The following is a 27,885-nucleotide window of genomic DNA, read 5'->3' on the forward strand; positions in this document are numbered from 1 at the left end:
CTCATAGGATTTAGAGTCCTAATCCTAATCTATTACAGAGATGTGAATTTATCTCTAACAGGAAACCTAATAAGGCTAAGACACACACAATGGTGTAATAGTAATTCTCCAAGAACACACATTTATTTTTAATTTTCAATGTATTTATTTATATTTTTCTAATATCTTTTAACATACTATATCACGTAAAATAATAAATATATAAATTAATAACATGTTTCGAAAAAAAATTATAACAAGTGTTCATCTTAAGTAATTTTATTAATTTATTTTCATTATTAAATATAAATAAATATATAATAACAATATTGCCCCTCAAATGCATGACATGTGACTTAAAATTGGATGGAAAACATTAAATTTAACGGATATGGTGTAAATCAACAATTTTTACCAAATTTAGGAGGTAAATTAACTCAAATGCAAGTTCAATTTGCAAATTGACAATTATGACCAAATTTAGGGTGCAAATCGACATTTTTGCCTATCAACAATCAAGCAAAGTGCTTCAGGCACTTCATAGATACTGATGTGACCTCTGTAACCAAGCTGAGAAGCTCTTTCATATGTGAGCGGAAGCGGGTCTCACTGTCATGAAGCCCTTTCTTAAGTTTGTTATCCTGCAAACTAAAGCAAAAAATGTTAGTCTCAAAATATCTGCCAACTTCCTCTATACAAGTAACAAAAGTTTGAACAAATGGAAGCTGGCCATGCTCCTCAAATAAGCGAAGCTGTGAGCTTTTGGGGTGAAGGTTACCAGTTAAGGTAGCAGACTAGTACTGAGATGGAAAGATGACAATGAACAACACCGGAAAAACAACGAATGACAATCCATGAAATGAAGAAAAAAAAATAGCATCCCAATCACTCCAAATTCCATAAACAAAAGCACAGAAAAAGATTGCAAAACAATCAAGTATAATAAAACTCAATAAAAGAACCCAGATTACAAAGAGATTCACAAGATCATATTGTAGAACAAACCTAGGGATCCGCAATTGAAGGGGACTAGGGGAGTAAAAAAAACATGTTGGATAACCTTTTTACAAACTGAGGTAAACATCCGAATTGCAGACACATAACTACAATATAATGAAGAATATACTGCCTTCAAGCTCCAAACTTAATAAAACTAGAGACAAATTAACAAGAAAAAAATAAGTTAGCTACACTGTCAATGGGCATATGAATATGAGATACTTCTTCATGGCCAGCAATTTCAACAGTCTTTTTCCCAGTGTTAGAACTTTAAATTCATATAGATTAGGGTTTAGAGTTCCATAGTTCTTCACTAGTAAACCAAACAAAAAACAAATAATAAAAAAAACTGGTGAAGAAATTGACACACCTGAGCTTAATAGAGTTCAAATCAACTTAATGAAGAATGTTTTAACAACGACAGCCGGATCTGCTATTACCAACTATCAATTTTAATGATGCATCGACAGAAAACCAGTCCCTCGTTTCTTGAATAAGGTTTCTGAGCCATGAAGTCTCATTGTTATTTAAAAATCCTTGGATAATGGTGTCATAGGTGCAAGCGATGTTCTCCAAATCTTTACCTCTCGTTTCTCCCAGCAAGTTATCTGCTTCAGTGAGGTGACAGGGTCATTTGGAGATTACAAAATTATATCTGGCATGATATATATTGCATAAACCTTTCCTAAATGTTACTCCTTATTGACTTAATGTAAAGAATCCATTAGATCTTCATATGACGAAGTATTGCTATCAATGAATTAGGAATGGGAATACTATCTGAAACATCACAACTCAATTGATTTTTTTAAAGGGCAAAAGTTGCTGTGTTCTTCAGTTTCTATTGATAAAACCATAGAACCATACACCCTTCTATTGATAGATCCATAAACCTCAGCTGACCGCATGAACTGGCATTAATGTTTGAGTGTTTACATCAGAACAGTGCAAGTTATCTTTATCACTTATCACTCTAATTCTGTTTTCATTTGTGTTTACATCAAAACAGTAGACCGTAGACGTAACATGACTAATAATCTAACATCTAGAGCAACTCACAACGGAAAAGCAACGAGTTATAAGGGATCCAGTGCAATCAGCAGTAATCAAGAACACAATGGATGTAACCAATTAAGGGGAGCCGTATCCATCCCATTCTTCCTAGTTAAAAGTAGGAGCTGCATGAAATGAACTTTCATGCCAAAAATTGTAAGGTAGATCAGAAACATGTTAAGATCAAATTCTGGGCCCTACCTAGACAAAAAAACAAGTGAGACCAGATCTGTATTTATGTGCTGAGTTTAACCTCCTGCAATTTCCCAGCTCTCACCAAAATGTAAGATTGTATAGTGTGTTAATCTTTATGTAAAGCATCGTCCAGCTCCACATCCATGCCAATCCGATTCTTGATTGTGGTGCTGGCGTGTAGAGTTGTGTCGTATTTTCTCTGTATCTCCCTGAATCTCTCAACATCAAAGTTCTGCTTCTTAATAAGTTTCCTCTGCTTCCTGAGAAAAAGCCTCTTCATCAAGTCTTGGTAAGTCGGATCTCTTGAAGTAACCAAAAAGTACGCATAGCCTATGCCAATGCAAGTTGTTGTGGTGAAATACGCAAGTGGCTCCACGACATCCCATGAGAAGTCCCAATATGTCATCCTGAAAAAGAGGGCCAGCTGTGTAGAAATCAACCCCAGGCCTCCCCAGAGTACACGCCGGACATGCCGATGTGCCATGATATCAATTTCTATCTTCTTCTCCTGCATCTTCTTTAACTCTTCCCACACCGGATCATTATCAGGAGTCAGAGCAAGGGGAACTGCTTTTCTAACCAGATCCACAACCTGAAATTTCAAGAATGCAAAGTAGTATGAGGTTTTAAAAAAAGAAAAAGAAAAGTTGTATGAGTTGATCTAATCAGAGGCACTTGAATAGATGCAGTTGAGTTAGGGAAAATCTCGTAACTAGCTCAAATCTTAATTGCTATTTTATTTACTAGACCATAACATGGCATGCACGAAAGATGAAAGGCAAGATAATTATGATTGAATGCAGCAGTCTAGTTGGCATTTCCTCATTAACTACAAATCGCATTGGGCATAACTAGAGCAGTCGTTTATGGTGAGGTAAAGAAGATAGGCAGTAGCAGACTACATAAAAATGTGAATCTCAGCAAAAAAAAGGAGGTAAATCACTTTTCGGAGAATGTTGAAAGAATGAGTAACCGGAAGATGTGGGTAGACCGTATACTGTAGCCTTGAAGGGAAGCAAAGGCAAAGAGGAAATAAAAAAGATGCCACTCAAAACCAAATGCTAATAACAACTAAAGAGGACAGTATAATAAGTTATTAACACAAAAATCAAAATCACTGTGACCAATAAGAACAGTAGAAGCTAAAAGTAAATTCAAAAAGATTTGCAGAATTGAATATTGGATTGCTGGATTTCAAAGATAGTTGGATTTGATATAAGTTCCATAATTTAAATTCCTGGATAAAACTGCAAGTCCAAATGCAACTTTAGTGTGCAAGCCAATATGAATGCACAAGGTATTTCACATTACTTCCCCAACTCCTCATCAACATGGCCTCAGCTAACGAAAAATACACATATAGCAGTTTATTCATGAAGAAATAGACAAGGATAATTGCTAGAGCTCTCTAAAGAGAAAAAGGACTTTGATGCCTGGAAAAAATTCAACAGTCAAGACATTTTCTACATGTCTGGTTAGAAGAGCTAGAAAACTTTAGTCACCACATAAAACATAGATCCATCTATAACCAAGTAAGAAGCATAAGAAAAAAAAAACAAAAATACAAACAAAGAACAGGTTTCGGGTACAGGACTCAACCCTTGTTCTGATGCAAGCAAACCAAGTAACCTCCTTTTCTGATATTTTGTTTAAGCTTTCTGAGTGTATAATAAGAACCAACAAAAATTCAGACACAGGTCCTATTGATCATCTTCCCCTACGCCATCAAAAGAACCAATCTACTACAGTTTATGATTATGATGTGTGTTTTAAAAGACTCACACAGGGTCCTGGACCTGAGCCATACATATCTCGTGATATTACACCACCAAAGACTAGAAAGTTTAAGGAACAACAATTGACGAGGGACCAGCCAAGAGGGCCAACCACAATAGCATCAATACTTCTTAAATCCCAAAAGGGTCGCTCATGAAAAGCACAATATATATTCTCAAAACACTTCTGAAACATAAAGCAATCAACACCACAATCTCCTCAATTCCTATAAGTTTAAGCAACAAGAACAAGTTCAAAGAAGCCATACCCTATCAGGATGAAGCAGAACCTTATCCCTGAAGAGAAGAATGACTCCAGCCTCATCCAGCACCCTAGCAAAGGCAGCAGCTTCCTCCTTGGATCTAGCCACACCAATGCTCTGACAAGCATCAAGCAATTCATTATAAGGAATAGCCTCTTTTCCTTCAGTCCCAAGCTTAGTCTTCAAAGCCTCCACATTCACAAGCCTCATCAACCTCTTTGCCTCCCCAAAGCTTATAGGCATTCCTCCCCCACCTGCACCTTTACTCATACTCTCACCCTCACCACTACCATCCCCACCAGCAGAAGCAAACCCAGCCCTTCTCTGCAAATTCCAACCTGACTCCCAAAACCCACATTGTTCATCATTCCCAAAACGCCTCAAACCAAACACAGCACATGGGTTTGGGCTTCTGGGTCTCCCATGGTGCACCAAATCCTTGAGGACAACACTGGTTGTTCTCCATCCACTCCTCCACATATTGACTATAAAAAGATCAAAACTTTACTATCTGGGTCACTCTACAAACACCTATATATCAATACACATCCATCAGTTCCTCTACAATTTAAGATCCTTAGCCTTTTGTAAACCGAAAAAGAAAAGGAAAAGTAGATGAAGCAAGAAAGTTTTGAGCAATGGGGATCAGAATAAGAAAGACTAGTTTTTTTATGATGATAAAGAGAATGGAGGAGGAAACTAAGGCAGAAAACACTGTGGTTTACAAGGCAACGAAGCAAAGCCGGACCGCCAACTACGTTGGTTCATATGTTTCTGACCCTTCAAGGCTTCAATGTTTTGTTTTTGGTTTTTGTTTGCCCCTATTAAATCTTTGTTCTTTTTTGAAATTTAAATATAGCATTCAAAATCCTCAACTAACAGCCTAGACTTCTTTTATCTCACACACACACCAAACACCATTTAGACACTGAAAGTTTTGACCTTGACTCTTCCTTTGATACTAATCAAAAATCTAATTGAAGTAGAATGGGTCGAGGAGATGCATATTTATGAAAAGTTGATCACTTATAAACTCTATTTGACGTGTCCATTATCCACTTACCAATTTCGTGCCTGCTTCCTTTCCTTATTCTGGGTTTTGGATTCACTGAGCGAGTCACTGTATTACAGTTTTTGGAGGTAGCTAGTAGGCCACTTCTGACCGACCTCCGTTTTAATATTGATTTATTTTTATTAGTAGTTTGTAGGGGACCAAGTTTCCTCTTTCAATGAGGTTTCACTTTCCCAATGTGGAAACAAACTTGTTTTTTACTTTTACCACACCAACTCCTCCAGAAGATTTTGATTTCATCTTCAAAGTTGATACATTAGGCCATTAGGGTATTGGAGCTTGTCCCAAATGTCTTTCCCCCAAAGCGAAAAAGTACAAGATAAAACTTATGTAATGTAGCAAAAACATCGTCGATAAACAAGATCAAATATTTGATTCTTTGATAGGTCATGCATTGTTGATTTTATTCCTTAACAAACAGGGTAAAAAAATAAAAAAACCTACGATACAACCACGTTTATACAAATCAAACTATCAAAGGGTAATGTTCCTTCTTCCCCATGTTGACATGTTCCTTCTTCCACTACTTTCACTCGGATACTGTATTTAATTTCCAAATTTCTCTTTTGACTTTGCAATAGCCGACTCCTCTTCAACTCAAAATCTTCAAGACTCGTTTTTTCCCGTTTCCAAGTCCATAAAGGCATAAATCAAATGTGAACACCTCATATAAGAATTCTTCATAGATTCAACATCTATGTTTATTTTCTCCTCCTGGAAAACTCACATCCATGCATTCCCTTTTTGTCCCTATGGAGTTGCAAAACCAAATCTCTCAACCGGAAAATTTACCAACGGACTGATCATGTCGCAAGAATTCAGGGACCGTTGGTGAATTTTCCTCATCTATGTACCATCCGATTCAAATATCACTCGAATGCTGATTGCAGACCATGAAAACAATCAACAACAGTTATCCACAGCGATTGGTTGTTATATTCACGTATCATTTATAATCAATTGACAAGGGAAAATGACATACAACTAAGTAACTGAGAATGTACACTGTCAATTTCCCATCTTTAAATTACTAGCTAGATCACTGGCTGTGTACGGTCTTGTGTTTGGCCTTTGAAACAGTTTTGATCAAACCTTTAGCAATCTTCCAAAACCAAAACAGATTCATAATTGCCAACACAGGAGGTATCGAGAGCAAGCTGTAGAATCCCAACGGGAAAATTGTCTTGACCTGAAAAAATCAATCAGAGGGTCAAGGATTTGAGAGATTAGAAGTTCTAGTAGTCCTTTTAGCAAGATAGATATAGACTAAAGTTATAAATTAAGGTGTTTCATTAAAAGAGAACTATCTGTAGGATCACTCACTTGATCAAAATGGAGAAACATATGGACGAAAAAGTAAATGAACAAAAGAATCCTTGCAACCTGAAGTAGAAAAGAAATCAATTGTGTTAAAACAAATCAAATGTGTTAGTTGAAGCAATATAGAAGAAAATCCAAACAACTCGATTCAATGCTGTAGATCTACCACAGAACTATAAGCAACTAACTGGTCCATCACTACTATTGGTTGTAAGAGACTTCAATGGCCATAGAAAGATTTTATTAGTTTACAAGTTGTCAGACATTACCAGCCACCCCAGGAACAATGCTACACCATTGCAGACGTACAGGTTGGAGTTCTTCTTACCAGCAATGTCCAAGTACCTAATTAGCATATACACAAGTACACAAGTAATGCAACAGTGATGAACAAGAGAACTGGACAAACTCAGGAATATACAACTGCTGAACTCACCATCTTAGGTTTACGAAAGGAGTCGTGATCTCAGAGAATAGAACCATTAGTATGTAAATCTGCCCTTCACCACTTATAAGAGAAAGGAAGATTGAGAACATAGATAGACCATGGTGCAAAACCTATAAAATACAAGTAATAAAATGAACATGACTGAACCAAATTATATGAACTTATACTTGAAGAAAAGGGGAATATCCCAATACCCAGAACTTGATTGAACAACTATGATACTGAATCAAGAGATGCATTAACATCTGAGATTTTCCCAAACTTCACTGAATTGACCAATTATTATCAACCAAACAATTTTGTCAAAATTGAGGAAAATGCACTATCTATTAGTGTAGAAATTACATTTAATGTCAAATAAGCATCATCGTTCAACTTATTAACTTACATACTCCAGTCCACCTAAAGCAGGAAAATGCCAAAAAATCATTGCTATGTCTGATAGAAAATAACCAATGGAGATCTGCAAAAATACCCAAATAGCAAAAAGACTTATCAGAACAAGATATGTCTTCATATAACCAAATGTCAAACACATCCTAGTTCTATACAGGAAAATATGTGATCAATAAACTGTGGCATTAGATGTAATATCGACAAAAAAAAACAGAAACATAGAATCTACAAAATCATAATACTTTCTTGGTACACTTAGTGAGTCAGGGGCATTGGTTACAAGTATACTAACTCAAATCAAAGCAATTGAATTCCATTAAGAAATGCTGCAAAGGTAACATCTAATGGGGATGGTGAGGGTGGATGCATGTAAAACGAATTATTGGCATTCCATGGGACTAGCATTATCAGAAGAAATACATCAATCATTACTGCACAGTCCAACAGGTTGTAATTCATTAGCAAACAGTACACTTTGCCTGGGCATTAACAGCTTTTAGAAATTAAACTCTGAACTAATGCTTTTCTACATCCACTTACCCCCAATGTTGTATCTGACAAAGTAGATCTTCTACTAATGATCAGCTCATCACTATGGCCCTCATGAAATGTATCTGATAACAGTATAAGGTAAAAAGATGCAACCGCTACACCAATAGCATGAACAGTTGAGAACCCCCTGTACATAAGGGAGAAAAAACATCAACGTAAAATTAATATTAATATCATCAAAACTCAATCGTAGTGTGATAAAAGACTTTGCACAAATGCAGTTCACATGCAGAAGATATTTACCGGTTGTTCCATTCAACTTTCTCTGCATTGCTCAGTATCTGATATCCCTTGAAGCTTTGAAGGCTAATAAGACCTGTTAATCTGTACACCTTCAAGAGCCAAATTTTGATCAAGTTAAAACCTACATAGTAAGAGAAATGCATGATGCTCTCTTACTTCCATTCAAGAGCAACTAGGGCTTATTATAGAAAGTACATATAAGAATAACTTCTTCAGAAATATGACAAAATAATCTCACAAAAAGAACCTGGTTTTGGAGCTATGGAAGCAGAACTATTACAGAGTAATTAATATGACAAAATAAACTCACAAAATAACTTCTTCAGTAATTAATGTATCCTCTCAATGAATAATGAACTATTACAGAGTTTCTGTCCAACTCGTATCGAATTTTGTTTTCTTTAACTTTCAGTCCCTAAATGGAAACCACAAGTGGGTAAACTAGTCCACATTACAGGTCTCAAAGGCTAGTTCAATTTCTGATAATCTTCAAAAAGACACCAAACAGCCAAAACTGGTAGTAAGAAACTTCTCAATGAAACATTTTCTCTCTAAAGCTCATACAGCTAAGTATCCTTTGCTAAATTCCAACATCACCCAAATATACAAGTTAGGCCTCAGTATTACTAGTCAACCACATATGAATTTCAAGAGTCTAATAATCGAAACTTGAAAATCACTAATCAGTTCACTCCTGACTATTCCATAACACGATTTCACAACTGACAACCAAGAGCCTCAACCAACTTGAACAATAAGACCATGCAAAAAATCAAAGGTAAGAGATTGGTTCTTACAATTTTGCAGAGAAGCATGCCAAAAAGGGCAGAAGCCAGCCAGTGAAACTCTTTGGTTGGGCTGACATAGCCACTGGTGGACATAAAACCAAGAGGATATGCAAATCCCACCATACTCCCAAGTAGGATTAAACTCTTCAACTCTGCCAAAAACCACAACTAATATCACAATCTCTTCCAAAATACACAATCAAATGCAGCTAGATCTTTTTTTGGTTAAAAAGAGAAGAATTTGCCACTAAAGCTTTGAACTTTAACAACAATGATACCAAATGAGCCTAAAGAAACCATCTTTAACCTTGACAAAGAATTCAAAGGGAAGCAGAACTTCCTTCTGCTTTATTCCAGAGAGATGAAGAACCCACCAATCAAACACAGACCGCAGAGGAATAACAACCACAATTATGCAAAGAAAACTAAGCTAAAAACTAAAGAAAAGTCCTCATCTTTTGACCAAGGATTGAAGGGTACCAGAGATTAGTAGCTCAGAGTCTTCAAATGCTTTAAAGAGCTGAGCTTTATGGGTGTTTATGGTTTGGGTTTTGCTTCTTCTCTATGTTTATGTCTTTTCTACTCTATTTCTACATTTATACACAATTGTACGGTTTCGTGGCTGTAATGGGTTTTGATTCTCTGAGAAGAAAAGGAAAAAGAATATAAAAAAATTTAAAAAAAAATTTGCATTTGTCATTAATAATTGAGAGAGGTTTGCAAGTGAAACTGTGAAAGGTTCTTCTTTGGCCTTTTGCCTTCAGCTGCTTGCCATTAGTTTAGGACAGTTTAGAAGACACATAGTTGAAACGCTGCCGTTTTAATTCAGAGATGTTATTACATTTATTTCTGTATTTATGCCACTACCTGTCCTTGGACCAATGAGGCGAAATCGGATGCCTAGAATGATCATTGCATGTCCTTTTCAAAGAAAAAGTTTGATCTTCAGTGTTTCAATTTAGGTTCAGCAACCTTCAATTTCTACTTGCTAATTTTCATCTAATAGAATTTAACTTCACATCACAAATTTACGTGAAATTCGGAAATTTACCTTTCATTAAAAGAAAACTAGACACACACCCACCGGGTGTAGTTGAATAACTACATAAGGGAGTTATTTAGAGATATGTGTGCTTATTTAGAGATATTTGTGTAAACTATTTAGATATTTTTTTATTTTGAATTATTTGTTTATTTTACAAATTACTATTATAATCCTCTCAATTTTATGAGTATTAATCTTTTTTAATCTTTGAAGGTTAAAATGGTACATTTTTTTAGAATTGGTTAGCAAGCCCTCCTCTAGTTATTAGAATATAGATGAGAAGTTATAACTTACAACAATTTCGCGGTTGGTTTACAGTTCATTTTATAAAACTCCGAGATATTATATTTACTCTTTCCATTAAATTGAAAAAATGTTGCGTTGAACCGAACTTAACATAGAACATTTTATCATAAAAAATGGGTATCCAATCACCTTAAAACAGAAAGGCATAACAATGAACAGATCATTTTCTTCATGATGAATAAACTTTTAAGTTGTCTCTTTAAAAATATAACGATAATCAAATAATGTATTCCTGATTCAGCTCAGAGCCTCAGACTAACTGTCACTAACATGTGAAGAAATGGGGCATTGTCATTGTCTCATTGATACTACTCCATGACAGTGCAGTTAGTTTTGTAACTGCAATAGTGACCATTTGGGTCACCTCCCCACCACTATCCATATTCCCGACTCTCACAGGAAAATGAGGAAACAGATTTTGCAATAAATGGAGTCATTGGACTGATGTTTCTAAGTAGGAATAAAGGAGTGATGATCTGAGCTTTTCATGGCAGTTTCCCCTTCACCAGGATATATGAGTAAATGTACCCCAGCACTAGTGTAGACACATAAAATTTAATGAAGTAAATTATCTTCGTTAAAATATTAAATTGATCAAGAGCCCGACAAAATTGCACACGTGGCCGAAAGTCAACAAAATTGGTGCGGATCCGAAGAAAACTTGTGTCAGCATATAAACGGATGATCGTAATCAAAGCTACGTGATTCCGACTTAAATCGAAAATTGAATGTCATTGACGATTCGAAATGGTAATCGGACATTTGATTAAATTAATAAATTCTTTAACAACTATAATTAAATCAATTATTTTCTGTTTAATTTAGTTATGAGAATAACTAATTTTGAATTAATCGGAAAATACATATTGATTTAATTATACAATTAAATAAATTTATTATTTTAGTGTCATTAAAATATTCTACAAGCACGGCGTCATACCATGGAAGTCCCAAAGAAGATGGTGATAACTTCCATTCTATGACGCATGAATCCTCTTCTGACAATGTGCAGGTCTTGGTGATGGGAGCATCCACAGTCGAGGAGCAACTCTCCAATTTGTTGGAGATGGTTGAAAAGCTCACCCGAACGGTTGAAGAAAATGATGTGCAAATCGCTGAGCTCTATAACAAGTTGGAAGATCACAATGATGAGAACTCCACCAAATGATCGCCTGGCAGAAGGAAAGTAAATGAAAAGGGAGAAACGTCCAAGAACGATGGCGACTCGCTTGATTCCTTATCACTTCAGCAATTGCAGGACATCATCACTAACTCAATCCAGGCTCAATATGGAGGTCATTCTCATGACTCCCTCACTTACTCCAAACCTTACACTAAGACGATCGACAACTTAAGGATGCCGCGGGGGTATCAGCCACCAAAATTCTAACAATTTGAAGGTAAAGGGAACCCAAAGCAACACACCGCCCACTTTGTGGAGACTTGCAGTAACGCCGGGACAGAAGGCGATCACATTGTCAAGCAGTTTGTTCGCTCGTTGAAGGGAAATGCATTCGAGTGGTATACAGATTTAGAGCCGGAGTATGTTGACAGTTGGGACCAAATGGAGCGCGAGTTCCTTAATCGATTCTTTAGTACAAGGCGAACGGTGAGCATGATGAAGCTAACTAACACGAAGCAACGAAATGATGAACCCGCGATCGGCTACATCAATAGATGACGCTCACTTAGCCTTGATTGCAAGGACCGACTGTCAGAGGTGTCAGCCGTTGAAATGTGCATCCAAGGCATGCACTTTGATTTGCTATACATCTTTCAAGGAATCAAGCCTCGTTCTTTCGAAGAGTTAGCTACTCGAGCTCACGACATGGAGCTAAGCTTGGCAAGTCATAAAGGAAAAAATGAGTCCCTGGTTGACCAACGAACATATAAAGTTTTCGGAAGCAGATTTGATGAGGTTGTGAAGAATTCTTCCAAAGAATCAATGGTCATCAATACTGCACCATTTAAGATCTCTACGCGGGATAAGAAGGAGTTCAATAAAGTGGAACCTCCTCAAACCTACGATAGGAGTAAACGCACGTTGAAGGAGATGGAGCGAAAGACGTACCCATTCTCATAATCTGATGTGGCAGGCATGTTAGAGGATCTGCTCGAAAACAAGATAATAGATCTTCCGGAGTGCAAGCGTCCATAAGAAATGCATCGAGTCAAGGATCCGAAGTATTGTAAATATCATCGCCTCGTTAGTCACCCTATAGAGAAATGGTTTGTTCTCAAGGATTTGATCATGAATCTCGCCAAGCAAGGGAGGATTGACCTGGACGTTGACGACGTTGCTGAAGTCAGTTGCACTACCGTAACATTCGGGTCGTTCGAGCCAGTTCCACTCTATTTTTACCCAATAAAAGCACCGTCCCATTTCACAAAGGAGGCGCGCGAACATAAGGAATGACAAATAAGCAAGAAGAAAATGACTTGTAGTCAAGCGGAGAGTAAAGAAATCTGAAGTCTTATCTCGTCGCGCATGAGGAGGCAGTGTGTGTTAGAAGTGAATTCCACGGATCAACTCAAAGTGAAGCGACATACCATCATATTCACTGGTCAAAAGGAGATACCAACCTCGGTAATGGCGATGAGGATAACATTATCCAAACCTCTTATCATATCACGGTGGCAGAAGCATATGCCGTAGAGGAAGACGATCATGAAGATTTTGAAATTGAAGTAGACGAAGCTCCTCCAAAATTTGAAGACGGGGGGCAAGCCACAAATGCTGCACCTTATTCTCTTGTCTATGGTGTCGAAGTCGTGTTACCATTAGAGAAAGAAATTCTGTCGTTGAGAATCTCTTTGCAAGAAGGTCTCACAAATGAGGAAAATGTCAAGTTGCGCCTTCAAGAGTTAGAAGCTTTGGACGAGAAGAGACTTAATGCACAACAACACCTGGAATGCTACCAAGCTCGGGTGTCACACGCCTTCAACAAAGGTGTTCGACCACGGTCATTTCAAGTTGATGATTTAGTTCTTGTTGTTTGAAGACCCATCATTATGACGCACAAGTCTGGCTCCAAATTCAAGTCAACGTGGGATGGTCCTTACGTCGTCAGAGAAGTTTACACCAATGGAGCTTACAAAATTGTGTCAAAAGACGGTTTGAGGATCGGTCCCATCAACGGCAAGTTCTTAAAGAAGTACCATGCTTGAAAACGTCAAAGTATGCTCCAAGTCTGCACGAGCCCAAACTGCATAAGACAAGAAAAAAAACAAAAAATTCTCCAAGTCTGCATGAGCCTAAACTGCATAAGACAAGAAAAAAAAACAAAAAATGCTCCAAGTCAGGACGAGCCTAAACTGCACAAGACAAAAAAACAACAAAATGCTCCAAGTCTGCACGAGCTTAAACTACGCGAGGCACCCAAAAAAATCATTGAACTACGTGATGACTTGATTCCTTCTTTAGAAGGATACGTAGGCATCTTGAGAATAACAATCTTAAGTTCAGTCACATCAAAAAATATATATAAGGGTTTGATTGAAAAAAAAAACAAATCTTGATCATTCAAGTCTGTCACATCCAGGTCAAACCCTTGAAGTTCCTCCGACGTTCTTCAAAACTAGCTCGTAACTTCTTTGCCTCTTCAATCTCTGTTACAGTCAGTTCTGGAATCTCTCGGATTTGGCACTTCTTCTGTTCTGGATTAACAAGTCTTGCATCGTGAAGCAGACTCTTGAAAGCCGCATGGTGAATGTGATGCGTAAAGCCTAACACGCTTTTGTTGACTGCTGTCAAGTCTATGAAATGAGAGCAGTCAAGCGATTAGGTCGTTTACGTTCTTCAAACTCTTGAAAGCCGCCATGGCGAATGTGATGCGTAAAGCCTAACACGTTTTTGTTGACTGCTGTCAAGTCTATGAAATGAGAGCAGTCAAGCGATTAGGTCGTTTATGTTCTTCAAACTCTTGAAAGCCGCTATGGTGAATATGATGCGTAAAGCCTAACGCGCTTTTATTGACTGCCGTCAAGTCTATGGAGTGAGAGCAGTCAAGTGATTAGGTCGTTTACGTTCTTTAAACTCTGAAAACTACAATGATGAATGTGATGCGTAAAGCCTAAAACGCTTTTATTGAGTGTTATCAAGTCTATGAATTAAGAGCAGTCAAGCGATTAGGTCGTTTACGTTCTTCAAATCCGCCGAAATTCAACGCGTTTCGAAAGCATATGGCTAGATTGACTGTGACTCTCAAATTTGTTTTCAAAATCCTACAAAAAAAAGGTCAAAATAAGAATGTGAAAAAAAAAGTCAAAATCAGACCACAATCTAAAAAAAATCAGTTAAAAAAAAGTCAGTCAAAAAAAAAATGGAGCCGAGCAAATACTGTAGCGGACAACATCTTCTTTCTCTTTTTCTCCCTCTTTCTTGTCTCCCACTTCCGAAAATTACTCCAATGTCTTCTCTTTTCCGTCTTCTCTCTCTCTCTCTCTCTCGGCACCTTCATCTTCTTCTTCCTTTCTCCCAAGTGTGGTTGCTGCATCCAACTCCAAGAATGACCCCGCCAAGGAGGCTTCTAACTTCACCTCCTAGGTTATCATCGTGAACCACCCTGAACAAGATCATAAATGGATATGCTCTAGTCCTTGACTGCCACACCTCCCACATTGCTGATTAAATTCGGTGAGATCTTGATCAAAAAGGAGATTGAGAAGGAGCTCAAGTTCTTGAAGGATGGAGATGCCGGTACTATTAAAGATGCTTCCCACCAAGCCCATGGTTGTCAACACTTTCTCTGAGTACCCACCTCTTGGTCGATTTGTTGTGAGAGACATGCGTTAGACTGACTGTTGCGATTGGAGTTATTAAGAGCGTTGAGAAGAAGGATCCATCTCGTGCCAAAGTCACCAAGTCTGCTACCTAAAACAAAAAACAAAACAAAAACCAGAGGATCGTCCCACTCGCTGCCTTCGTGCTCATCTTCTTCCATCTCGAGCTTCTTGAGAGTGCGGCGGGCAAGGAGAAGGCCGGTGCAGTAGGCGGCGGCGTAGTTGGTGAGGCCGATGCTGAAGCCGTAGCGGGGGAGCTCATGAGAATAGGCGGAGGCGAGGACGAGGTCGCCGGAAATGGTGGCGGAGATGAACTGAGCGGAGATGTCCTTGTTGGTGAAGTGGACGACGAAGTGAACCAAAGGTTGTTTCCGGAGGCGAAAATGCAATATCAGGAGCTCCAATGGACAACTAGTAGCTAATGTAGCTAGGAAAAGAGTGAACAACACAGTCATATTTAGGGAAAATAGTAAATTCGGAACAGGGGACTACCACTGCTACTTGGCGGAGTTCAAGGCGGCGGAGGAGAGGAAGGTTGCTGCTGAGGACACCATGCTCTCTTACAAGGCTGCTGCTAAGGACACCATGCTCCCTTACAAGGCTGCTCAAGATGATATACGGCGTGCAATATAAATGAAGCAGTGTCAATGTGTGATGGTTCAGACAAGAATGGTACATGTATTTATAAAGAGAAAACTTAGAAGATAAAGACTAAAAGTTGCTTTCTAATAAAAAAACATTTTGATGCTTTCCTGTCAGATGCTTTCAAAAGCCAAAGACCACTTTGCTACTTTGATGATTCGAATACCGAAAGTATCAAGGTGCCAAATTTTTCTGGTGGGCACATGGTGAGGGCAAAACTCTAGGACTATCACTAGTATGCATGATCATGAGTTTCTTCTGAACACATGTAGCAACTCCACAAATTCTCAAGATCAAGTACATACTTCAAGCTGCGCTTCCGGCACGTGACGACGACATGTCTGCAGCTCGACTTTAAGTGGGGGTATTTGTAGACACATGAAATTTAATAAAGTAAATTATCTTCGTTAAAAAATTAAATCGACCAAGAGCCCGATAAAATTGCACACGTGGCCGAAAGTCAACAAAATTGGTGCAGATCCGAAGAAAACTTGTGTCAGCATATAAACGGATGATCGTAATCAAATCTACGTGATTCCGACTTAAATCGAAAATTGAATGTCATTGATGATTTGAAATGGTAATCGGACATTTGATTAAATTAATAAATTGTTTAACAATAGCAACTATAATTAAATCAATTATTTTATGTTTAATTTAGTTATGAGAATAACTAATTTTGAATTAATCGGAAAATACATATTGATTTAATTATACAATTAAAGAAATTTATTATTTTAGTGTCATTAAAATATTCTACAAAATAGAAACCTTGACACTATAAATACCCCCTTCAACATGAAGAGATGTGGGACTTGAGAAGAAGAGAGAAAATCGCTTGAGTAAGATCACTCTCGACGAAATCCCGAAGTCTGTTAAGTCCACGAAGAATCGTCAATCGGTCAAATCGCTCGTTCTTCATCAAATCCAAATCCAAACTCAAGTCCACGAAGAATCATCAAGCGGCCAAATCGCTCGTTCTTCATCAAATCCAAATCCAAATCAAACTAAAATTCTCAAGATCAAGTGCACGTCACCCTTGAGCCAAGCCATATACAGAGATAGAATCAAAGGAGTTCAGAAAGATTGTAACCCCGCGCTTGATATTCAATAAATCACATTTTATTTGTACACATGTCTGCATTCTTGTTTGTTTTCAGATTCGCGTTCTACAACTTGCTCTATCAAATCCAGGCTCTGTTATGGTTTTCGACATGCATATGAAATACCAACATGAAGAGAGGGGAGACTTGAGAAGAAGAGAGAAAATCGCTTGAGCAAGATCACTCTCGACGAAATCCCGAAGTCTCTCAAGTCCACGAAGAATCGTCAAGCGGCCAAATCGCTCGTTCTTCATCAAATTCAAATCCAAACTCAAGTCCACGAAGAATCATCAAGCGACCAAATCGCTCATTTTTCATCAAATCCAAATCCAAATCAAACTAAAAATTCTCAAGATCAAGGATACGTCACCCTTGAACCAAGCCATATACAGAGATAGAATCAGAGAAGTTCACAAAGATTATAACCCCGCGCTTGATATTCAATAAATCACATTTTATTTGTACACGTGTTTACATTTTTGTTTGTTTTCAAATTCACGTTCTACAACCCTCTACCAAATCCAGGCTCTGTTATGGTTTTCGACATGCATATGAAATACCAACCATCCCGAAGATTAAAAATGTTGGGCAAATGTTAAACCAACATATTATTAACTTAATAGTCCACAAGTTGGTAGTTCTGTGATAGACTGGGAAATACAGAACCAAACAACAGGCAAAGCACAAAGCATGCGATATATACAAGCACTCTTGGCTTATTACCACCACCATGTCAGCTAAACAGCGTCTTGCCATCTTCTTTTTCATCATTATCTAGTAACCCCCTTGAATAAAAGCATTCAAGCGGTCGAGCTCCTCCCGGTGCTCACTCACCACAGCACGAACCACATCTCCAATGGACACCATACCGATCATTCCCGTGTCATTTATAACTGGAATGTGCCTAATTCGGTTTTCTGACCAGGAAAGGAATAGTTTTGAATGTCAGATACTAACTTCTTTGTATACAAGGAAAGGTGGCAAAGTTAGAAAATGCAAATACAAGCAGCAATACATCATACCTGTCATCAGTTGCATTGCTCGCAGAACTTTGGTGTCAGGGGTGACGGTGATAAGCTTGTTCTGCAGCCAACAGCATCTTCCATCAATAGTTGTTACACATTCATCTTAAGATGTGTAATATATGGTTAACAAATGTGAATAATAGTAAGCACCAGCTTCCCAGTAAACAGGGTGGAGCTTTTCACACGCTATACCTCCTCAGTCATGATATCCCCAACCTTTGTTGACTTGGATGATCTTCCCTGCACTATGATCTTCCTGAGATAATCTGATCAACACAAACAGAGATACAATCAGTTGAGGAGCATTTGAATGTATCATCCAAACATCATTAGACTACATGACATTCAGCCAACCAACTAACATTATAGATGAACAGTGATTTTCATATTGACATTTTCTCATTCTAAGTGACCTCAAGCCGCTAAGCCCAAAATATTCTGAGAGAAACAGTTAACATTCTAAACATGTTCGCTACCTACTTGCTCTTCACAACAAGTTTCACTTAGCCTATCATTAAGGTTGAGACAAGCCAACAGTCCAACTTCAGACCCTTATCATAATCTATAACAAGATGAGCAATGTGCTAACATCCAGTGGATCAGAAAAAGATTGATGTAAAAGTACCTCTCTCTGTTATGATCCCTGCAATAGATTGTTGTGCTCCAGGTTTCACAACCACCAAGGCTCCAACATTGTGTTGGGTCATCTGCAAAGGAAATGATCAATATATTATGACCAATGACATTAATACACCATGCCACTACTACTTAAATCGCTGCAATGATTTAATTTTCAAAAAAATCTCAGAAATGCTCACCGACTTAACAGCATCATAAACAGAATCATCTGTAGTGCACCACAGCCAGGAACCATCAGCACCTTTACCTTTTGCATTCAGGACGTCTGCAATCTTAGTGCTTTCAAAACCATGTTCTTCTATGTGCGCTGGCGAAGCAGACTCAAAGCGTGAAAACAAAGCAGGCTGAATTAGGGGATTCACAACGCGGACGTGTCGCAAAACTGCATTTTTCACAAAGTTCCCCTGAGATGAAAAGGCTTTAAGTGCTCCTTGCATTTTTACCTGTTTGAAAAGACAGGTTGTAATTCATCAACAACAAGTATCAAAATGATAGAGTAAAATTCACCCAACAAAGGATTAAGGAATAAGATTTCAATAGAACCAAAATCAGTAACAATAACATTCGTCTTCCACTTCAAACTAATTTTCAGGTTGAGTAAGTGTTTACTAAACTTTACTCCATCTATTGGAGTGTTTCCATTTAATATTAACCCATTACAGCTTTCTATAGGGTTTGGTCTTATGAGTGAAATGATCATTCTTATTCTATGCCCTGCATCCCACACATGAACTAGATCTGATAGCTTCCCGGAAGCCAACTTACCCTACAATTCATTCACCATGGAATTGGATTGATCTACTAAGGTACCAAAGTCCTTTCGATTTTGGTCCTAAAGTTCTTTTCTTATTGTAGTCAATCTTTGATGGATTTTGGATGATCCTAGCAACAAGGACTTATAAATCCAAGCAAAAAAGGTCAAAAGAACAAGACTTTGTCCCAAGTCAAGATCTTCAAGAAAGATTGAAACTTGATCCTGTATCCTTCTCCTACACTCAAGCCACTTCACAGACCCAAAGATCCAAACTTTCCACTCAAAAACATACAATCAAGTATTGAACCAATGGATCAAGCACGAATCACAAGCTCAAAGGACCACTTGTTCAAAATCTTTTTTTTTTAATCAAACTTCTTCAAAATCTTAGAACCCCAAGATAAGTAAAAGATAGAATCACTCATCAAGAACATACTGACGATAACCATATAAGCATCTGATTCCTATTAAGATGAAGAAGAAAGAGAGTGAGAGAGTGAGAGAGAGAGAGAGAGACAAGAACCTGAGCTGAAGATTTCGGCTTGTGGATAGAGATGGACCCGTTAAGACCTAACCTTGACGTCTTATGTTGTGTGTTGTACTAAAATGTGTCCAAAACGACGCCACTTCGAAGTGGATAAGAAACAACGTTTTCCCCTGAAACTCGTGTTTGTAAAAATGGCGCGGACTTAACGGTTTTTTCCTTCGTTTTTTTCCAAAAGATTCCGATCAAACGACGTAGTTTAAGAGGAATAAGAAATGGTTGATTTCCATTTATTTTTGTAGATTAGATTTCTTACCTAATTAGTGTCTTTCTAATTCAAAAGATATACCTAATTAATTTTATAGCATTATTGGCTATATTCAATCCCTCAATGAGTGTTTGTATTCTCTAATCTCTATCATCTCTAATCTCTTTCATTATTGAGAGTTGACTATCTTTGTATTGCATCACATCCGTTTTTGTACACGCATATTACATCACATATTTGTACTCATTGGAGTAGAATTGGAGCATAAGTGTTGTTGGTTCGACATAGTGATAATTAGGTGTACTAGTTGTGTGTGCGTTATCTATTGTAGAATTGGAGTATAATTGGAGCATAAGACTTTGAATTCAAAATTTGATTCTCCTCATCGCTTGAGTTACCACATAGACATAATGAGACTTTCAGACTTTTATACGTTTAAATTTACATTAGATCCTCAATAAAGTGTTTGGTTTGAAAATTCAAAACTAAGCGTTGTTTATAGGCTTGTTTTTCAACTGCTTGCTCCTTTATATATCGATCAGGTAATAAGTTAGAGTTCGGGTAGATGATAGGGGTTCTGGTTCATTTATCATCTATGTCCTTATAGTAGCACCTTACGTTTATGTAAAAACATTGGCAATTGAGCTTCTGTGGGTAAAAATTGCCCGTATAATCCAAATGCATTGTTACATTTCCAAAAAAAATTTCCAATATGTTGAAATTTAGAAAATCTGCCAATCTTTATCTATACCAAATGTTTCAAGATATTAGAGCATCTCCTACGCCTTACCTACTTCTTCAATAACCTGTACCATTTTGGTTAATGAGAATTTATGAGTTCTACCTTACATCAACAATGAAGCCTCTATTGTTTTATTAATCAGCAAGTTTAGCTACCAGGAGAAACTACCTACTACTCCAAAAGGTAGAAATTCTAAAAAATTATCCAAACAAACAATTACTTGTTACATTTCTTCTATATTTTTCATTTTAGTTAACCAGAAAATGGGCTATGAAACTCTCACCTAGATCCTCCAAGAACTCTACCTGGCCAAACTCCAATCATATAGTGTGAGTTCTGGAATGAGCCCAAGCTCTGAGAGCACCGGCTATTTTTGTAGATGGCGTCTCAATTTTTAGCGGAACAGTAGATATGGTTAAAGTGACTTTTGAGTTATTGACCGTTATTTTCACGCGGGTTGAGGAATCCGACAACCCAAAAACACATGGTCAAAAATCGAATACCAAGCGCAACATCTTGTAGCACGGAAAGGGATGAAAATATTTTCTCACCTCATACAGTCGATACAGTGGTCGGAGTCGTTATATTTGAAGAATATAGTGAGGTCGGGAAACCCATAAAGAGGAAATTGTAAATTGTTGATCGAAAGTGAAAGACGGAGATACTCATGACTAGAAAATCACTATGGGATCAAGAACTTGTCACTTGCAAAAATCGATCTCACCGGAAAAATGAGAATTTACCGGAAATTGTAAAGTTCACCAAACTTCTCTTCTTCGATTTTATCTCCTCGTTAGTTGCACGAGAAACCAAAAGCAGTGAATGTAACTATGACGTCGAGAGGAAGGAAAAGAGACCCTTCCGGTGGCCGGAGAGAGGAGAAAAGATGTCAAAAAGCCAAAGGTGGATGTGCTCCATGGCCGATGGGATCAAAGTCCAAGTCAGACTTACCCAGCAATTTCATTTCACCAATTCACCTGCATAGCGTTTCCGGTTTTTTATTGTCTCTAACATCTGAGTGTTAAGTGGGACCAAGTCACCTCATCCTATCCCATATCAACACATATGAAAAATTGATCTGGGCTATGGGAGAGTGGGGGATGCAAATTTGCTCCCCATCCATACTTTCCCACTTTCATCACCATCCACCTAGTTAGTTGACACATGTCTTCTAAACTTAACCACTCTAACTATGGTTACTCTACATATTTTATATAACATTTTTCTTTCTTTCTTTTGTTTTTTATTTTAAAACCAAAATATCAAATCCTAATAACAAAATATCAAATCCTAATATCATTGAAGTTATTTGACTTATTTCCCCAACGTTCGATGCTACTCAATTATGTATACAAAAACTTTCTAATCCTAGTTTATATTATACTAATCTTTTCTCATTTCATAATAAGTACTAATCATTAATCTTATGTTAATTTTTTATCTAATTTTTTTCTTTAAACAAAGTATCAAATCCTAATACTATATAATTAATAAAATATATTATATATTGTTGAAGTTCAAAAAAATCAAAGCCTAATATATATTAATCAACGAGCAGTATATAATTTCTCTTTTTCAAAAAGTGAGTAACAAGCTTCCGAAAAAAATTACAAGAGAACAAGTTTGATCATATATCTGCAAGTCAATCTTGCGAACATAGTATCGCTAAGGAAAATAATATAGAAAAACATTCAAAAGAAGAACATATCTCATTCCATTAGAATCAAATTTAATATATTGTCATCATGTTATAGCTATTGAAATTGTCATAAACAATATCCAAAAATGAACACTAAAAATTAAAACGATCAAGTATATGCATGAGATTAATGATTAGTACTTATTATGAAATGAGAAAAGATTAGTATAATATAAACTAGGATTAGAAAGTTTTTGTATGCATGATTGAGTAGCATCGAACGTTGGAGAAATAAGTCAAATAACTTCAATGATATTAAGATTTAATATTTTGTTATTAGGATTTGACATTTTGGTTTTAAAATAAAAAACAAAAGAAAGAAAGAAAAAGATTATATAAAATATATAAAGTAACCATAATTAGAGTGATTAAGTTTAGAAGACATGTGTCAACTAACTAAATGAGTGATGATAAAAGTGGGGAAGTATGGGTGGGGAGCAAATTTGCATCCGGAGAGTGGTGCATAACAGAAGGCTCGTGGAAACAAATCAAACTAGGAGCAAACACCTGAACCAGGATTCTCCTTATCTAGTCCCCACTTGAAGCTGGAGTTCTGGACAAGAAGTGTAGGAGCATGTTCTAAAATTCTGTACCCTATTTACCTGAGACCCCATACCAAAATGTTAAAAAACCACAAAACAAGACCAATGCTTCTTACAAAAAACCACTCCCACCAAAAACCAACAAAGACTCTACAATGTCCAAACCAGATGACCATTTTGAGGAAAACACGTCAACTGTGAACTATAAACAGCCATGAGCCATGCAGATCACCCAAGTGGATTTTTTTCTTCATTTTTTTTTCTCTATCATTTTTATTCTGAAATTAATTAAGGTTGTGTTTGGTACCAACAATTAAAACTTTCTTTCTCGTGCTGGTCACATGAGGCAACCGATTATTAAATGTTAGGCAATGGACCAGTGGTAGCAGATAGAAATATTTATATTTATACCTAGAATTTTATTTATTAATTTCCCTTTTTTGTTGTTCCCAAAAGGTGAAAAATAAAGAAAGTGGAATGGGAAAAGACCATCTTTGGAAGAAAAAGATTGAAACTTTGAACAATAGTCAAGAGTTTAAATGTCAATGGAACTTCATTGCTGTCAGTCCATCACCTGTCCTGTTTGGTTTGAAGTTTAAATTATCTTGGTCCGGTCCAAAGTTCACAACTTTGATCTGCTTTTTTGCATCTCTGAGATTCCTTGCAACGTTTTCGGGTGCCTCGGATCCGATTTGGCAATTGGGTTTTTGTCAAAAGTATTAAAATGGGTTCTTGCTGTTCTACCAATTCCAAAGGAATGGGGAAGAGGATTGATACTATGGAGCTGAGCTCTGTGGAGGATGTTGGTGCTACTTCTTCTCCTCCAAAGAACTCAAAGAGATGGATTACGAGGAAGAAAACCAGAGGTGAGAAGGTGGGTGATAGAGATGTGGCTCATCAGGTTGAGATTCCAGGAAGGTTGATTAGCAATGGGGGCAGCAAAGTTGCTTGCTTGTATACTCAGCAGGGTAAGAAGGGAACCAACCAAGACGCCATGCTTGTTTGGGAGGTTAGTGATGACTTGGTCTTTTACTTGTTTTTGTAGCTTTGTGTATGATCAGCAATACCATATTGATTGACTTTGATCTGGACCCAACTTCGAAATTCATGGTTGCAATGCTTACTAAATATTACTGCGGTGTAACTGGTGTTTGAGTAGAGAATGGGGTTGTAGAGCCAATAGGGAAAGTTGGAACGGTGTGTTGGAAATGTGGTTGACTTGGAAAATATGGTTTTTGCAGTAGAGAGGAATTTATAGAATAGGAAAACAGAAGATTGGATCATGTTGTTGCTTCTATTGCAGTTTTGGTCAATTTCTTTTGTGCTATTTTATTCAGGGTTTACTCATTCTAAGGCAAGTATTTTTTTTTTCATAGTAATTCTAGCTCAACATGCTTTCCATCAAGTTCACACTTTCATGCAACTATTGGTAATCTAGTTTGTGCACCTATACTAGCACATTTATGCTCATTGTGATCGTGGAACGACCCTTGTAAGGATGCTGGTAATCATGCTCTACATGTAGATTCGCTATATTGTTCTTGCAAATGTACTAGTCTTTTGAACTGTAAAGGAACCTTGCCCTACCTTGTGACTTTATTACGGTATGACTAACTGAGGTTATAAAAGCATGATACATTTGGCATAAAATTTTCTCGTTGACAGAACAATACAAATTTCAGAGCATATTCAGGCTAATAAACCGTTCTATATCCTGTGTGTTTCAGTAGTGGCTTTTATTCAAGCATTGGAATTTGCTATACACAGCAGTATATATGATTTTCAAATATCATTAACTAGGCATCAAATTACATGCATCCTGACAATTTTCCTTTTTCTTCTCTCGTTGACATCAGTATGTGATGATATGGTTATAATGTTTGTGTGATAGGATTTCAGTTCAAGAAGTGATACAGTATTTTGTGGGGTATTTGATGGCCATGGTCCGTTTGGTCATATGGTCGCCAAGAAAGTTCGGGATTCCCTTCCACTTATACTATGCACTCAGTGGAAAGCTAATTCAGATGGTGACCTGAGTAACCTTAGTAAGACAGAAAATGGAAACGGACATTCTAATTTTGAAGAACCAGCATCTCCTAGCATTGATGATGAGTGGCGCGAGTCAATGGAGGTTCAGGAAACTGAAAATCTCCCCGACATGTATGAACCACTAAAAAAGTCATTCCTAAAGGCTTTCAAGTTGATGGACAAGGAATTAAAATTGCATCCGACAATCGATTGCTTCTGTAGCGGGACGACTGCTGTTACATTGATAAAGCAGGTGCGTATTCATTGAAATTGGCATACACATAACGTCATAACTTATTGATATTTGTATATATGTCATTTGAATGTGCGACTGTACTCATGTGTCTATTTGTGCACTGCAAACACACAGACATTGAGATATATACATGAAAGTAGATCAACTTTGATGTTTTGAAGATACTGTAAAGTTATGGAAAACTTAGTTCTTCAAGTAAATGTCAGGTTGCTGACAACTGAAGATGGTAAATGGTGGAAATTAATGGTGAAATTTTTATGTATATTACATACTGTGTGTACGGATTCTGTCATACCTTTTTGGATTATAGAGTTATGTTGCAACTTTTTGTTCCTTTATAATTATAAGTCTTTTTTTCCCTCATATGGTAGTAATAGTTCTCATCCATGGGTAAGCACTTTTTAATTATATATTTGTTTTCGCTATTATTTCCATAAAGCTTAAGTAGATCACCCCTGCTCTATTCATGTCTTTGTTCACAATAGATTTTTATCATAAGGGCATTGCTTGAAGTGATTCACAGTGCTATAGTAGAAAGTGTTACTTACATGCATAAGATGATGAGATTTCCTATGAGCCATTTGTCTGATTTGTAATTTTTTGATTTTAGGGCCAGAATCTTGTACTTGGAAACGTTGGCGATTCAAGAGCTGTGCTGGCAACACGAGACAAAAACAACTCTTTAATTGCTGTACAATTGACAGTAGACTTAAAGCCTGATCTTCCTAGTATATATCTCTCTCTGTATCTCATCACAGACAACAGAAGTTATGTAGAACTATCGGTACTGGTTTGGAAGAATTTTGATAAATATATTTTCTATTCTGTAATTAGGGGAAGCTGCTAGGATTCACCAATGCAAAGGAAGGGTATTTGCATTGCAAGATGAGCCAGAGGTTGCTCGCGTTTGGTTGCCTAATAATGATTCTCCTGGTTTAGCGATGGCTAGAGCTTTTGGGGACTTCTGTCTAAAGGATTTTGGTTTAATTTCGGTCCCAGATGTTTACTATCGCCGGCTTACAGAAAAAGATGAATTCATTATACTTGCCACCGATGGGGTAACTTTTTGTTATTTACTTTATATATTTGGGTTTCTTGCCACTTAAAACAGATAATAAACTGTACATCATGCAGGTCTGGGATGTCCTTTCGAATAAGGAAGCAATAGAAATAGTGTCTTCTGCTCCTAGTCACACAACAGCAGCCAGGGCTCTTGTAGACTGTGCCGTTAGAGCTTGGAGGCTTAAATATCCTACGTCTAAGAATGATGATTGTGCTGTTGTATGCCTCTTTTTAGATCAGTTTTCCGTAGCTGATGAGGTTTCGATGGAGACTGAAGTGACAAACAATAAAGAAGAGGGAATTGAGAGAATGGCAACTGCAGAAAGTAACACTCAAGATCTAGAGATTGTTGATTCTCAAGTCATTTCTGTTGAGCATTCGGGTAGTGACTTAGAACTCAGTGATTCTCATGCTACTCCTCTTGAGCATTCAAGTACTGAACGAAGGTCCGATGAGATTGTTCCTGTAACCGAGTCAACAGAGCAAATGCCTCCTACAAAGTTGGTGGGTCAGTCTAAAAGAAGTCTAGCAGAGTGTATTTCAACGGATGAAGATTGGTCAGCACTGGAAGGTGTTACCCGGGTTAATAGTTTGTTAAGTCTTCCAAGATTGTTATCTGGTGACAAAAGATCTCCTAGTTGGAGAAAGAAGTGGCTATGAATCGTCAAGAAGGCTTTCATTCATTTCATTTCACTCAGGAAAAATATCCAAAATGGTACCTGTGTACCCTCCAAATTTTGTTTCTGCAATGAACACAATGCTCAAGTTCACTACCAGACAGAAGAGAATTTGGAAGTTTCGGTCTTGATACAGATTCACAGGTATCACACCGTTCCTATATATACCAGTAAGCCACTGTGTTTAGAAGCCTCCTTTTGTTGAAAATAGTGGCCGTGCCGATTTTGTTGGCGAATTCTTATACCGTCCTTTGAAATATGTATGAACAGCTATTGGTCTAGTGATACTGAGCTTCCCTTTTGTGTTTTTTTCTCACTGTAATTCCTTTGTAGACTTTTGGCTTCTAAATACAGTATAAATTTGATTTATTTGGCAGGGGAAGATTGTCGATGCCAGTGTTCCTTGATGAAACACTCGATTCTTTGGTGAAATTCTTTTCATCTCCCTGTGGTATGCAGCACACTGCTGGCACTAAACATGTTCGAAACATAAATACTCACAAAACTAGTTTGCAAATCACAGATAGTGAAGAAAGTAGACTGGTAGACTGTTTTTTAGCAATATCTGAAGCTAGGGTTGGCATCAAGCATAGTTCAGGCATACCATTATTGCTCAAAACTAGACTAGTTTACCAATCAGGCATCTCTCTCTAGCTCTCTCATGCATTATGCCTTATGCTAGGAGAGGCTTTGGCAGTTGTAACAGTTATTGCAAGTTTGATACCAATGGTGGACCTCACAGAAGAAA

The 27,885-nt window shown here is 37.3% G+C and overlaps 5 protein-coding genes across 9 annotated transcripts in view; 2 read left to right on the forward strand and 3 right to left on the reverse strand.

Moving 5' to 3' along the window:
* The window catches only part of LOC126788705 (bifunctional bis(5'-adenosyl)-triphosphatase/adenylylsulfatase FHIT-like), a 71,709-nt gene that overhangs the window by 29,722 nt on the left and 14,102 nt on the right, over positions 1-27,885 (forward strand). The gene's annotated exons all lie outside the window — the stretch shown is intronic.
* On the reverse strand, positions 2,103-5,134 carry LOC126788700 (calcium uniporter protein 5, mitochondrial-like). The gene is made up of 2 exons (XM_050514715.1): positions 4,271-5,134; positions 2,103-2,818 (listed from the first exon to the last, which is right to left on the reverse strand). Exons 1-2 carry the CDS (start codon positions 4,742-4,744, stop codon positions 2,333-2,335), a joined length of 960 nt encoding a protein of 319 aa, XP_050370672.1. The 5' UTR covers positions 4,745-5,134; the 3' UTR covers positions 2,103-2,332.
* LOC126788701 (uncharacterized) lies at positions 5,704-9,677 on the reverse strand. 4 transcript variants are annotated; one of them, XR_007671408.1, is made up of 10 exons: positions 9,391-9,668; positions 9,093-9,235; positions 8,296-8,384; positions 8,041-8,179; positions 7,493-7,567; positions 7,093-7,214; positions 6,926-7,001; positions 6,660-6,719; positions 6,319-6,525; positions 5,704-6,216 (listed from the first exon to the last, which is right to left on the reverse strand). XR_007671408.1 is itself a non-coding variant. In XM_050514717.1 (9 exons), the coding sequence occupies exons 2-9, from the start codon at positions 9,204-9,206 to the stop codon at positions 6,376-6,378; spliced, it is 825 nt and encodes a 274-aa protein (XP_050370674.1). In that variant the 5' UTR covers positions 9,207-9,235; positions 9,564-9,677; the 3' UTR covers positions 6,206-6,375. The 4 variants fall into 4 exon arrangements, 3 of the variants coding, with proteins under 3 accessions (XP_050370674.1, XP_050370675.1, XP_050370673.1); XM_050514717.1 differs by having other exon boundaries at positions 6,206-6,525; positions 9,564-9,677; XM_050514718.1 differs by having other exon boundaries at positions 6,206-6,525; positions 9,458-9,669.
* On the reverse strand, positions 17,686-20,035 carry LOC126788704 (CBS domain-containing protein CBSX3, mitochondrial). The gene is made up of 6 exons (XM_050514721.1): positions 19,903-20,035; positions 18,805-19,068; positions 18,612-18,693; positions 18,179-18,252; positions 17,984-18,044; positions 17,686-17,878 (listed from the first exon to the last, which is right to left on the reverse strand). Exons 2-6 carry the CDS (start codon positions 19,060-19,062, stop codon positions 17,736-17,738), a joined length of 618 nt encoding a protein of 205 aa, XP_050370678.1. The 5' UTR covers positions 19,063-19,068; positions 19,903-20,035; the 3' UTR covers positions 17,686-17,735.
* Positions 23,654-27,536, forward strand: LOC126788698 (probable protein phosphatase 2C 18). The gene is made up of 5 exons (XM_050514713.1): positions 23,654-24,123; positions 25,006-25,395; positions 26,009-26,126; positions 26,233-26,456; positions 26,533-27,536. Exons 1-5 carry the CDS (start codon positions 23,839-23,841, stop codon positions 27,118-27,120), a joined length of 1,605 nt encoding a protein of 534 aa, XP_050370670.1. The 5' UTR covers positions 23,654-23,838; the 3' UTR covers positions 27,121-27,536.

The sequence above is a fragment of the Argentina anserina genome, chromosome 3 (genome assembly GCF_933775445.1).
Source record: "Argentina anserina chromosome 3, drPotAnse1.1, whole genome shotgun sequence".
NCBI classification, from domain to species: Eukaryota; Viridiplantae; Streptophyta; class Magnoliopsida; order Rosales; family Rosaceae; genus Argentina; species Argentina anserina.